Source organism: Trichechus manatus, unplaced genomic scaffold (assembly GCF_000243295.1).
Source record: "Trichechus manatus latirostris isolate Lorelei unplaced genomic scaffold, TriManLat1.0 scaffold00006, whole genome shotgun sequence".
In the NCBI taxonomy this organism is placed as follows: domain Eukaryota; kingdom Metazoa; phylum Chordata; class Mammalia; order Sirenia; family Trichechidae; genus Trichechus; species Trichechus manatus.
The window spans coordinates 24,498,382-24,512,112 of NW_004443942.1; the positions used below are offsets into that span (position 1 = coordinate 24,498,382).

General features: G+C 39.0%; 1 protein-coding gene across 2 annotated transcripts in view; it reads right to left on the reverse strand.

Annotated features, from left to right (window-relative positions):
• The window catches only part of CSTF3 (cleavage stimulation factor subunit 3), an 83,555-nt gene extending 70,183 nt beyond the window's left edge, over positions 1 to 13,372 (reverse strand). For both annotated transcript variants that reach the window (XM_004369768.2, XM_023738103.1), the window contains exon 1: positions 13,173 to 13,372. In XM_004369768.2, the coding sequence (XP_004369825.1) occupies positions 13,173 to 13,199 (27 nt within the window). In that variant the 5' untranslated portion in view covers positions 13,200 to 13,372. The remainder of the gene's footprint in view (positions 1 to 13,172) is intronic.
• Positions 13,373 to 13,731: the final 359 nt, after the last annotated feature.

Here is a 13,731-nt window from a genome sequence, read left to right on the forward strand (position 1 = left end):
TCTCTTCTGAATCCGGCCTGAATTTCTGGCAGTGCCCTGTTGATGTACTGCTACAACTGTTTTTTAATTATCTTGAGCAAAATTCTATTTGTGTGTGACATTAATGATACTGTTCAATAATGTCCATATTCTTTTGGATTATCTTTCTTTGGCATATGGGCGCAAATACTGTATCTTCCAGTCAGCTGGCCAGGTAGTTGTCTTGCAAATTTCTTGGCATAGACAAGTGAACACTTCCAGCACTGCATCCATTTGCTGAAACACCACAACTAGTATTCCGTCAGCTCCTGAAGCCTTGTTTTTCACCAGTGCCTTCAGTGCAGCTTAGACTTCTTCCTTAAATACCATCAGTTCTTGATTATATGCTACCTTCTGAAATGGCTTTTTGATACAGTTACTCTGTGTATTCCTTGCATCTTCTTTTGATGCTTCCTGCATCGTTCAATATTTTGCCCATAGCATCCTTCAATATTGCAACCGAAGGCTTGAATTTTTTCTTCAGTTCTTTCAGCTTGAGAAATGCCAAGCGTGTTTCTTCCCTTTTGTTTTGTTAACTCTGTTTCATTATAATACTTTACTTTGTCTTTTTGAGCTGCCCTTTGAAATCTTCTGTTCAGCTTTTACTTCACGATTTCTTCCGTTAGCTTTAGATACAGACACTCAAGAGCAAGTTTCAGAGTCTCTTCTGTCATCCATTTTGGTCTTTCTTTCTTGTCTTTTTACTGACCTTTTGCTTTCTTCATATATGATGTCCTTGATGTCATCCTACAACTCGTCTGGTCTTCGGTCATTAAGTGTTCAATGAGTCAAATTTATTCTTGAGATGGTCTCTAAATTCATGTGGGATATACTCAAGGTTGTACTTTGGCTCTCATGGACTTGCTTTAATTTTCTTCAGCTTCAACTTGAACTTGCACAGGAGCAACTGATGGTCTGTTCCACAGTCGGTCCCTGGCCTTGTTCTGATGGATGATATCGAGCTTTTCCATAGTCTATTTCCACAGATGATTCCTGTGTATTCTACTTGGTGAGGTCCATGGGGACCTCATGTGTAGAGTCACCAGTTATGTTACTGAAAAGAGGTATTTCTGATGAATAATTCATTGGTCTTGCAAAATTCTATCATTTGATCTCTGTCATTGTTCCTATCACCAAGACCATATTTTCCAAATACTGATCCTTCTTCATTTCCAACTTTCCCATTCCAATCACCAGTAATCACCAATGCATCCTGATTGCTTGTTTGATCCATTTTAGACTGAAGTTGGTAAAAATCTTCAATTTCTTCACCTTTGGCCTTAATGGTTGGTGTGCAAATTTGAATAGTAGTCGTATTAACTGGTCTTCCTTGAAGGCGTATGGATATTATCCTATCACTGACAGCACTGTACTTCAAGATAATCTTGAAATGTTTTCTTTGATGAATGCAACGCCATTTCTCAACAATCTGTCATTCGCGACATAGTAGACCGTATGACTGTCCAATTCAAAATGACCAGTATCAGTGCATTTTTGCTTACTAATACCTCGGATATCGATCTTTATGAGTTCCATTTCATTTCTGATGACTTCCAATTTTCCTAAATTCATACTTCGTACACTTTATGTTCAGATTATTAATGGATGTTTGCTGCTGTTTCTTCTCATTTTGAGTTATGCTACATAAGCAAATGAAGATACTAAAAAGTTGGCTCCATCCACGTCATAAAAATCTATTGTACTTTGAGGAGGCAGCTCTACCCCAGTCGTATTCTGTGTGCCTTCCAGCCTGAGGGGCTCATCTTCCGGAACTATATCAGATAATGTTCTGCTCCTATTCCTAACGTTTCACTGGCCAATTTTTTAGAAGTGTACCGCCATGTCCTTCTTCCGAGTCTGTCTCAGTCTGGAAGCTCCGCTGAAACCTGTCCACTATGGGTGACCCTGCTGGTGTTTGAAATACTGGTGGCATAACTTCCAGCATCACAGCAACATGCAAGCAAGCCCCCACAGTACGACAAACAGCAGATGAGTAGTGGAATATCACAGTAACATCCCTAAATATTTCCCTCTGGCCAAAGATGTTGTTAAATATTCATAAAACTGTCTTTCTATATAGACAATTTTCTATCAATTGCATTAATTAACAATTAAGGAATGAAGCTAACCAAAATGGCCAACAGTTTACTCTGGAGTTATGGCCAAATTTCAGACCCACGATAAGAAGCCTTTTCACTGCAACAGCTATAGACCGGCTGGGTAGCAATGGAGCCCTGGTGGCACGGTAGTTAAGCATTCGGCTACTAACCAAAAGGTCAGTAGTTCAAATCTACCAACTGCTTCTTGGAAACCCTATGAGACAGATCTACTCTGTCCTAATAAGGTCGCTATGAAACAGAATCGACTCGACAGCAACAGGTTTGTTTGGTTAGCCACTGCTGAGAAAGTAACATTTTTGTCTTCTGGTCTAGTTACCACACTGCTACAGGGCAAAGGAAAACAACAGATTTCTAGTACCCACAAGAAGAAAGACTGGGCCTATGCAGGGAATGAGAGTTGCATTATTTCCTGAATCCACTGACAGAGCAGGGAAATAAGCCATTTTAAGAAAGCTTATGACAAGTTTCCAGTGCCTATCTGTGATACACCTACATGGAATGCGGTCATAACTCTGCTTAGTACAGCAAAACCACAGCTGTCCTATGCTACACATCCCAACAACTTATTAGTATGAGAAACTCTATCAAAGTCCAGCTTTTGCCTCTGGAGTAAACTATGGTCCCAATGTCATTCCTTAGGAGAAACTACTGGGAAGCAAGGTGGGGGCCCAAATACAGGAGAACAAAAGTTGGACAAGATGCTAAGAAATGCACATTACTAATGACATTAGCAGAGCTACTGAAATGTTTTCTGTTTTATTTTGGGAGGAGGGTTGTACGATTTTTTTAAAATGGAAAAATAATACAACCGCACAGAGCATACTAATATAAAAACCAAAAAATACTATTTCAAATAGATAACAAAAATAAAAATCAAAAAACTGTGAACTAGATGATGTGAATTTTTCTGCAGAGAAGAAAATGTTACTGAGGGGCTATCATTAGCATCTGTTCTATGAATTGTTTCCCAGTAGTCCTGTATTATTAAAATATTAAAATATCAACTACTTTATTTTCTCTGTGGATAACAACACACATTCAGGTGGAGGCAGAGTAACTCCATTACATATTTAGCTTTATTTTTTAAATAACAGCTTTATTGAGACATAACTCATATGCCATATAGTTCACTCAAAGTATATAATTCAATGGTTTTTAGTATAAAGTCGTGCAATTATCACCACAACTAATTATAAGACATCTTATTACCCCAAAAAGAAACCTGTACCATTAATAGCAACTTCCCGTTTACCCCCAATTCCTCAGCCCTAGGCAATCACCAATCTACTTTGTCTTCATAGATGTTGCCTATTCTAGGCATTTCATATAAATGGAAACATATGTGTTCTTTCACTTAGCATTTTTTCAAGGTTCATGTATCAGTACTTCATTTCTTTTATTACCAAGTAATATCCCATTGTATGGATAGCCTACATTTTATTTATCTATTCATCAACTGACAGACATCTGGATTATTTCCACTTTTTAGCTATTATGAATAATGCTGCCATGAACATTCATGTACAAGATTTTGTGTGAACATATATTCTCAATTCTCTTGGGTATATACCTAGGTGTGGAAATGCTGGATCACAGGATAACTCTGAGGAACTACCAGACTGTTTTCCAAAGGGACTTTACCATTTTGTGTTCCCATCAGCAGTGTATGAGGATTCCAATTTCTCCGCATCTTTCCAAAAACTTGTTATTATCTGTCTTTTTTATTCCAGTCATCCTAGTGGGTATGAAGTGGTATCTCATTATATTCTGATTTACATTTCCCTGATACTGAGCATCTTTCATGTGCTTATTAGCCATTTTTATATCTTCTTTGGAGAAATGTCTACTAGATCCTTTGCCCATTTTGTAATAGGGTTGTCTTTTCATGGACTTGTGTAAGTTATTTATATATTTTAGATACAAAATATCTCATCAGATATATAGCAAGCCCTAGTAGCGCAGTGGTTAAAGTGCTCGGCTGCTAACCAAAAGATCAGTGGTTCAAACCCACCAGCCGCTCCTGCGGAGAAAAGATGTGGCAGTCTGCTTTTGTAAAAATTTAGTTTTGGAAACCCTATGGGGCAGTTCTATTCTGTCCTATGGTGTCAGAACAGACTTGATGGTAGTGGATTTGGTTTTTGGGATCCTAGGTGTACGAGTCACTGGGTGGCAACAGTTAACATTCTTGACTGCTAACAAAAGGTTGGCGGTTCGAGTCCACCCAAAGATACCTCAAAGAAAGGCCTGGTAATCACAAAATCAGCCACTGAAAACCCTATAAAGCACCGTTCTAACCTGACACATGAGGTCGCCATGAGTTGGAATCAACTCAACACCTAGTGGAGTTTTGGTTATGCTAGCTGATATAAGGCATTGGTGGTTCAGTGGCAGAATTCCTGCCTTCCATAGAGAAGACCCAAGCTTAATTCCCAGCCAATGCACCTCATGAGCAACCACCACCCATCTGTCAGTGGAGGCTTGCGTGTTGCTATGATGCTGAACAGGTTTCGATGGAGCTTTTAAACTAAGAGAGACTAGGAATGTCTGGCAATCTAGTGCTGACCTTACATACCACAACAGCCTGATCTGTAACCAATCATGGAGATGGCGATAGCAGCATTTCGTCCAGTTGTGCATGGGGTCACCATGAGTTGGGGGCTGACCGGACAGCAGCTGAAAACAACGCTAGGGGTTATAATGAATGAAATTAAGGAGACTTGGTGATGCAGTAGAGCCCTGGTGGCACAGCGTTTAACATCAGGCTACTAACCAAAAAAGGTCAGCAGTTCAAATCCACCAGGCACTCCTTGGAAACCCTATGGGGCAGTTCTACTCTGTCCTATAGGGTCGCTATGAGTCAGAATCAACTCGATGGCAATGGGCTTGGTTTGCTTTGGTTTTGGTGATGCAGTGGTTAAGTGCCTGGCTGCTAACTGAAAGGTCTGCAGTTTGAACCCACCAGCCAGTCTGCAGAAGAAAGATGTGGTAGTCTGCTTCCATAAAGATTATAGCCTTGGAAACCCTATGGGGCAGTTCTACTATGTCCTACTGGGTTGCTATGAGTCGAATCAACTCTACTGTACACAACAACAACATACTGAAATTACATTAAAGTAGGGAATCAATGAAAGCTTAACTCAAGTGATAAACATAAAAAGTATGAGAAGAGAGAAGAAAAGATAGTAGGTTAAAGGATTTTAAATCTATATAAGCTCTTGCGCATGGCCAATGGAACAGACAGAGATGAGTCTAAACCACAGTTTTTACAATGAGTATTTTCCACTATTAAGGATATTACAGTGAGAGGAGGAAAAAACAGTAAATACCATCAAAAGCCTAACTACTCTCAAATAATCTGTAAATTTTTTCCTCTATTTAGTCAAGAATGTATTAAAAAACAACTTTTAAGGTCTAAGTATCTCCATGGCCAAACCCAATGGTTAGGCAAACTTCATTTACATAAAAGCACCTGTGGCACTTGTTTCAAATGAAGACTCTCAGCCTCACAGAATCTGATATATTAGGTCTGAATTGGGATCTAGGCAGCTATACTTTCATAAAGCACCTTAAGTGACTATGATGCAATTGGGCCATAGACTCCACTTAGATAAAAACTACCTAACCCACCTGTTATGTAAATAAATTTTTTCCAAATGTCATGTTTTCTTAAAAGTAAGGCAGCTCAGACCTAAGTCATTCCAATTTAATTTTTTTTAACTAAAATAATAAGAAAACTGCATATACTATATGATATATCTGAAGTCTTAAGTCTCTTTTCGTAGTTCACCTTTTTTCAAAATTAAAAGCAGACTACCTTAGATTAACACTCTGCCAAGGCTCTGCTAAATAGAACTGCTCCTAGTAGTAACTTAAATGAGCTCACTTATATGCCTAGAAAATAAAGACTTTTATGTGACAGGTTATCTCATTAGAAGTGATGTCAGCTTAGTTCTGGGTTCCTTTATCAATGCAACAGAACTCTATTTTTTTGTGAATGAAACTGAACGTGTATCCTGCAGTACAAAGCAATATGCGTTCTTTAATCCCTTCCGAGGCTAAAAATCTACTAAACATGTAAACAGTTGGAAAAAAAAAACTATCTAGACTTAAGCTTATTGGTCCAAAATAATTATACTTATCATTTTTGCTTAAGGTCCCTGGGTAGCACAAATAGTTTATGCTCAGCTGGTAACTGAAATGTTGGTGGTTTGAGCCCACCCAGCAGCACTGAGGAAGAAAATGCCTGGAGTTCTGCTTCCATAAAGATTATAGCCAAGAAAAACCCTACGGAGCAGTTATACTCTGCAACACACGGGGTCGCCATGAGTTGGAACCAACTCAAGAGCACGTAACAACATACTTACTTGTTAAATTTGCTTACGCATTCCATAAGAAACAAATAGCTACAAACTACAAATAAATACCTTAAATTTTTGTAAATTAAGAAATGGGGTTTCTTTTAACCAAGAGTAGCCAAGATATAAATTCACTAGATAAAGTAAGTCAAACACTAGAAAAACGTCAACTAGGAAACACAGGTTTGCCCTTCTGGTTTTAGTCAACATTTACTGATTATAAATTGTCCACTTGTCTAAAAATAGTTTAAATGTTTGCCCAACTCAAATCCCTTTTTAGATCAGTTCTCACATCATTACCCACTGTCCAGCAAAACAAAACAAAACGATTCAAATCCACAACTAGGTCCTGTCTTTGTTAGTTATATGCACGTATGCGAGTAGAACTGCTCCATAGGGTTTTCATGGCTGCGACCTTTCGGAAGCAGCTCACCAAGCCTGTCTTTGAAGTGCCTCTGAGTGGGGTTCCACCGCCAAGTCTACAGTTGATAGACAAGCACTTAACTATCTGTGCCACCCAGAGAACTCCTAGGTCCTGTCTAAAGGGAACTAAAGAATTAGAGACATGGTAGTAAAGTTTAAAACCATGAAATGTTTCTGGTAATTGTTCAATAGATACAAACAACTGAATACAGATTTCTGCCATTCCTGAAGGTCGATCCAGAACGTAGTAAGCACCTGGATTCCCTGAAAACAACCCAATGTTGAAGAAATGCAATCTCTCCTAATACAAATCTTTCTGTTGTACCTCTAAGAAAAATACCCTCATTCTGTAAGCACAGGTCGTTTTTCTTAAGAACAATTACTGCTAAATAGGCTATTCTACAAAGTCTAGTTTTCCCAAGAAATATTAATGACAATATAGATCAAATCAATTTGCCTGCCCAAAATTATTATACTAAATATCACTTAAATTTAAAAAAGAGAAAGAAATGCTGTTACAGAAGGGTTTTGTTAAAAACAGATAAAAATAATTGGGTCCAAAGAATACACTGTCCCACATACATTCTGGGCCTTCCTTCCCTCTTCCTGTCCACCCCCCCACTCCCCCACCCACACTCAACTTGGCTTTAAAATTGATTGGTCATGCTATTACCTCAAAAATGCTTGTAAGTACTAATAGTTACATAACAAAATAAACCAGGTTTTGGGTTTCAACACTGTGAATGTTTCATCTTTTTCTCTCCTCATTAATAAGTACATAATGTTGTTGTTGTTGGTTGCAGTGGAGTAAATCTCAACACATGGTCACTCCATGTGTGCAGAGCAGAACTGCTCTATAGAGTGTTCAAGGCTGTGACCTTTTGGAAGCAGATCACCAGGCCTGTCTTCCAAAGCACCTCTGAGTAAGTTCAAACCACCAACCATTTGCACCATCCAGGGACTCCCAAGTATACAGCAGAACACATATTTTTCATATTTTCTACATCTTCCCAAACTATTTTTCACCAGAAGCAAAACACTGATTTATGGTCCTGAATCCCACCTTTTGTTGAGAACTACTGGCAATTATAAGCAGTCCTTTGGTTACGAATGAGATGTGTTCCTAAGTATGTCCTTAAGTCAAATTTGTAGGTAAGTCAGAACAGGTGCATGTGGTTCTTATTTAGCGTCAGTCAGCCAAATGTTTGTCTTAGTACCGTATTTTTACGCAAATAACGCACACCTTTTACACTGCTTCCCTGGGAGCTAACTGCTTAAGTGCTACTATGCCAATTTTTTTTACATGTTGCTGTTAAAAAAAAAATTAGCATAGTGCATTTACAAAAAATAGCTCACAGAGGAGGGAGTGGAGTGTGTTACTCGTGCAGAAATAGAGTATACAGTATTATTTTACCTTACTATGCATAGAAAACATACAAGAAACACTTCCAAACCGTGCAATGTTTTCACGAGCATCACAAAGTAATGCGTGCGTTTGTTATTACGAACCACTGTATGTATTTAACTCAAAATTTTAATATAATAGGCTTTATGGCAGTATGTTCTTAAGTATGAGTTGTCTGTATGTCTGACGTTTGTAACTTAGGGACTGCCTGTAATTTGTCTTTTTTTAAGTCATGTAGTTTATCTACAGTAAGGATTATTTTGTTTATATTTTAGCCCTTTCTAATTTTAGGGTAAGGAGCCCTGGTAGCACAATGGTTAAAAGCACTTGGCTGCTAACCTAAAAGTTGGTGGTTCGAACCCACCCGCTGGCTCTGCAGGAAAGAGACCCGACGATCTGCTCCCTTAAAGATTGTTGTCGTGTGCCGTCAAGCTGATTCTGACCTGTTGGCAACCCTATAGGACAGAGGAGAACTGCCCCATAGGGTTTCCTAGGCTGTAATATTAGCAGATCACCAGGTCTTTTCTCCCACGGAGCCACTGGTGGGTTCAAACCACCAACCTTTTGGTCTGCAGCAGAGCACTTAACATTGTGTCGCCAAACCCTATTGGGCAGTTCTACTCTGTTACATGGGTCCCTGTAAGTCAAACTCGACTCGACAGCACCTAACAACAAGAATTCTAGTACAGGTTAAGTATTTTTCTAAAAAGGAAAGCATTATTTCCAAAAGACAAAGTGTAAAAATAGGATTTTAGGGGCTCAAAGGTTCATATGAATTGACTTAGCCAACATTTCCCTCCTCTTATCCAAAAAAAATCCATTCTTATGCCCAACATATTATACTTTATATTATTTATATATACTTTATGTAGTATTATTTATACAGCTGTATACACCTTTGTCTCTTTGTGTGCCTGCCTTCTCTGACACACACCAACTAATTCTAACTCTAAATCTAAATATCCTCTCTGACCCAACTGCAAATGCAGTATAGCTTCCTCTGACCCTAACCATCAGAGGTAGATCAGTTTCACAAGTTAAAGGCATAATCTTTCAGACTGCTTAGTCTGTCCAAGACTTCAGACACCAGTCGTAAGCTTGGGGTCCCCACGACACCCATACTACTCCTGATCTGTTGGCTACAATTCTCAGGATTCCCATTACCCCCTCGGGTTCAGTAATTCATTAGGTCAAGTCACAGAACTCAGGAAAGCCCTATCCTTACAATTACAGTTTTATATCAGCAAAAAGGATACAGATGAAGAGATGGTATAGGATCAGATCTGGGAGGATTCTCAGTGCAGAGGTTCCATGTCCCAAAGGGCTCAGTACCCACTCTCCTGCATCAATGTCTTTCACCAACTAGGAAGCTCAACAAGCTTCTGGGTCCAGAGGTTTGTATACTGGGGTCTCATTATATAAGCATGATTGATTGAATCACTGCCCAGTGACTGAACTCGACCTCCAGCCCCCCTGCCCTGAGGTCAGAGGAGGTTATACCGTGGGTCTTTCTGGCCTGGCCAGCCCTCATCCAAGAGTCATTTTATTAGCATAAACCCTCAGGTGGGTCTGTGGTCCTCAATGGTAACAAAAACTTGGAATCACTGGGGAATTTCCAGGGCTCAAGAGGTTATCTCTCAGGAACCAAGGACAAAGACCATATTCTTTGGGTAAAATTGACTGTAAACCCACAACTTGTTTTCCCAATAGCTTAAATTCTTCGAGAGATTTGTATCATATTGCATACAGACTAGATGCAAAATTCATCCACTCACTCACTGAACATCTTTTAGTATCAAAACAGCATTTCCTAGGCTTTTAAGATACAAAGATGAATAAATAATGCAGTCCCCTCAACTCAAGAAGCTCAAAACCACGTAGAGGAACTCTGTATGAGTTACTGAGAACTCTACATGAGTTATAAGAATGAGATAAAAAGGTGAACTAAGGAAGAAAAAATACAAAATAAAAATATACTCATAATTCTACACAGAAATCAGATGTGTTTGTTAGGGGGAGGAGGAAAGCCTACATGTGCATAGTTTCGCTACCACTCAAAAAAAAACCCCACCAAACCTGTTGCTGTCTAGTCTAATCCAATTCACAGTGACCCTCTAGGACAGAGTAGAACTGCCCCATAGAGTTTCCAAGGAGCGCCTGGTAGATTCGAACTGCTGACCTTTTGGTTAGCAGCCGTAGCTCTTAACCACTACACCACCAGGGTTTCCTTGCTACCACTAAGCTGGCAAAAACAGTAAATAAGGAGCTCCAGAAGAATGATCATTGTAACACTGTAAGGTAATTTAAGTAGCTCTCTAAATGGCAAAACTGAACTTTTTTACAAGAGTAAAAAAATTACAACACAAAACTTTGTCTACAATCATTTCCCTCTTTTAGAGGGAACAAATCTAGAGATTTAGTACCAACAGAGAAAGAATCATCCATTTCTTTTAGTAAGAAATTAAGATATTATCAAGTTTATTCAATGATATTTTTTTCAGCTTCAATACCACTGAAAGGGTAAAAAAAAAATCTCATTATATCTTGCAGAATTCTTTGCCAGCCCCGTGTCTTGACATCTTTCCAAAGCAAATCCACGATTCAGAATGGTTGTGATTTTTTTATTATTCTTTAGTTTACTTTTTTTCTCATCTATCATTTTAGGTCCTCTCAAGTTTTCACTGACAGTTGTCTTATATAAATCAAGTATAGTTGATTCATATTTTCAATCATGTCACTCTTTAAGATATTATTTAATTACCATTTCAGTTAAAGTTGAATACAATATCTGGGATTTGCTTCAAAGTAATGAGGGTGAGCAAATGAAGGTATGGAGAGTAATGGAGTGAGCAAGTGAAGGTATGCAGTAAACAAGATTAGCTATGAGTTAAGAAATGCTGACGCTCTATAGGCTGTACTGTTATTTTTTATGTTTAAAATTTATCATTAAAAAGTTTGTTTGTTTTAAGCCTTCACCTGAAGCACAATAAAAAAAAAATAAAATTTAAAAAAAAAAGTTTTTTTTTTTTTTTTTTTTTTAAAAAAAAAGGTCATATGAAGACGACTCCTTGTTGGTAACCAGATGTCAAAGTATCTCTTAAATTGAAGAAAAAATGAAGGTGCCCTCTCAGGCAAATTTTGGACAAGCTGAGCATCCAAAAGAAAAATAACTATCAAATAACTACAGCTGACTCAATAAAGAGAAACCTATGAAAAATATTAGCCAATAGACAGAATAATAGAATTCTTAAAAATATTACCATTTGCCACCTCCAATGTAATACCAATTTAGCCAAGCATTATCAATAGATGATACATCAACTAGGTGAAAGGTTATTGGGGAAGAAGGTATCAACCCACAGTTACTAAGTAATTCCAAAGGGGAAAATAAACCTTTGGAAGAAGAGATCCAGCAGTGACCACCCTAATCAAGTGATCCAATTTAATCATCACCAGTAGTGGGACAACCCAGCATCAAATGACGTTCGATGCAATGAGCATTAAGCTCTTTTAGATGTAATGCAATATTAAGTACAAACATCACCTATAAAGTAGTTTATCCAAAAATATTGAACCTGAACCAAATCTTATGCTTATCAAGGATCTAGGTTTAGACCACTGTTAAGAATTAATAATGATTTGGAAACTTTCAATGAAACCACAGCACATCACTCCTCCTTGACTTCAAATGACAAAATACCGCTCCAGAAAAATGATAGATAAAATAAACAGTTTTGATGTAACACTTTGAAGACTTTGCATTCTTGGGTATTCTAACAGTATGTAATTACTGTGGAAGATTTCAGGACTGAAATCAGTCCACTAGCAAAGGCAAAACTTTCCCAGCATAATAAAATTTATGGCCACCTAGACTATTCAATAGGAAAGCTCCTGTTTTGCTTCATCTCTGTAAGCCTCCAAGAACAGCCTTGACGTTAGAAGCTGGGAACTTGAAAAATGAAAACCTAAGTGTATTTTGTTGCTATGGCAATGGGAAATTTCAGAAAACTGAGACTTTGCAGGCTGGCTAGCCCCATTTTTTTAAAAAACTGCCTATTTATCTAAACATACCAGGACTTAACTGGGAAAATAAAGTGCATGACATCTTTCATAAAATATCAGTTTCCTATCCAAACAAAAAGGAAAATACTATTTTACAAAATTTTGAATACAAACAAATCATATTTATCTAAAAACCTGAATCTTAAAATATTTAAATGTCACTTATATCCAGTACTAAAACAGATTCATTTATTTACAGTGGGCCAAAACAGACTTCTCGTTTCCGATTTATCAAGTCCTAAAATCTGTCCCTGGAAAAACGAAAATCAAATGTGGATAGGGAGAAAAGGAAGGAAGCAGTAGAAAGCCACAAAATTCCCTAAACCTTTGCATAACCAAGCTCTTCTCAGACAGCTTCTCTCTTCATTTGCTCTCGCAACCGCTCTATTTCTGGGTAGTGATATTTAAGAGAGGAGAGAACGTTGTCAAATTTTTCCAAAACGGCGGGTACACGTTACAATAACCAACTCCCAGCCACCCTAACACCAAAATGATACCAAAGGAAGGCATCTCATCTCGAGTTATTCCCGTGAATCTAAATGGGACGAAGCACCCTCTCCGCTATTGTCTAGATCAAATATTTGTTCTTATTAACGCCTAAAACTGAATAGCGAAAAAATAATTCTCAATCCCAGTCAGCTACTGCTTTCCATTCCCATCATTCTTCTGTACCCCGTCCTCCGGATTCAAAGACCCGTTTCGTTCCTCAGGCGAACATGGCTTGAGTACTCGGACGAACAGAGACGTGGAGAAGAGGTCGCCACGAGGCCCCACACTCTCCTTCCTCACCTGCTCCGTGGCTGCGTCTCCTGACATGGCCTCGGCTGATCAGAACGTGCGTACTCGCCCGCGATGCGAAGCTAGAAAAGAAAAATTAAACTAAAAACCACCCTCGAACCAGTAAAGTTACCCCTTGCCCAGCGGAGCCAACCGCCAACACCAATCGCCACCGCCCACTCAGATATGAATTAAAATGGCTGCGCCCCCTCCGGCCGAGGTGGAGGGTGTGACTTCGGCATTAACTTCCGGGGCAGTGGGCGGAGTTAAAGCGGCCACAAGCCGGTTACTCTGTGCGCGCAGACGCAGAAAGATCTCAGTGGCAGGGCTAAATGCCTGAGCTGACGTCACCGCCATGGGCTGGAGAGGCTGTTGCTGAGCTGAGTGCAGTCCGCTCGGAGGCGGGAAAGTGTTTTGTGTCGAGATTCGCGCGCCTTTTGGAATTTTATTACCGCGCTACGGAGTCCGGTTCCTGACAGGGGAAGCTTGACTGACATGATTTCAGGGAAATGGCCCGTTTTAGGGAGCAATGTTGAGTGTTGAATGCCTCCAATCTTTGAGGGATAAGGAA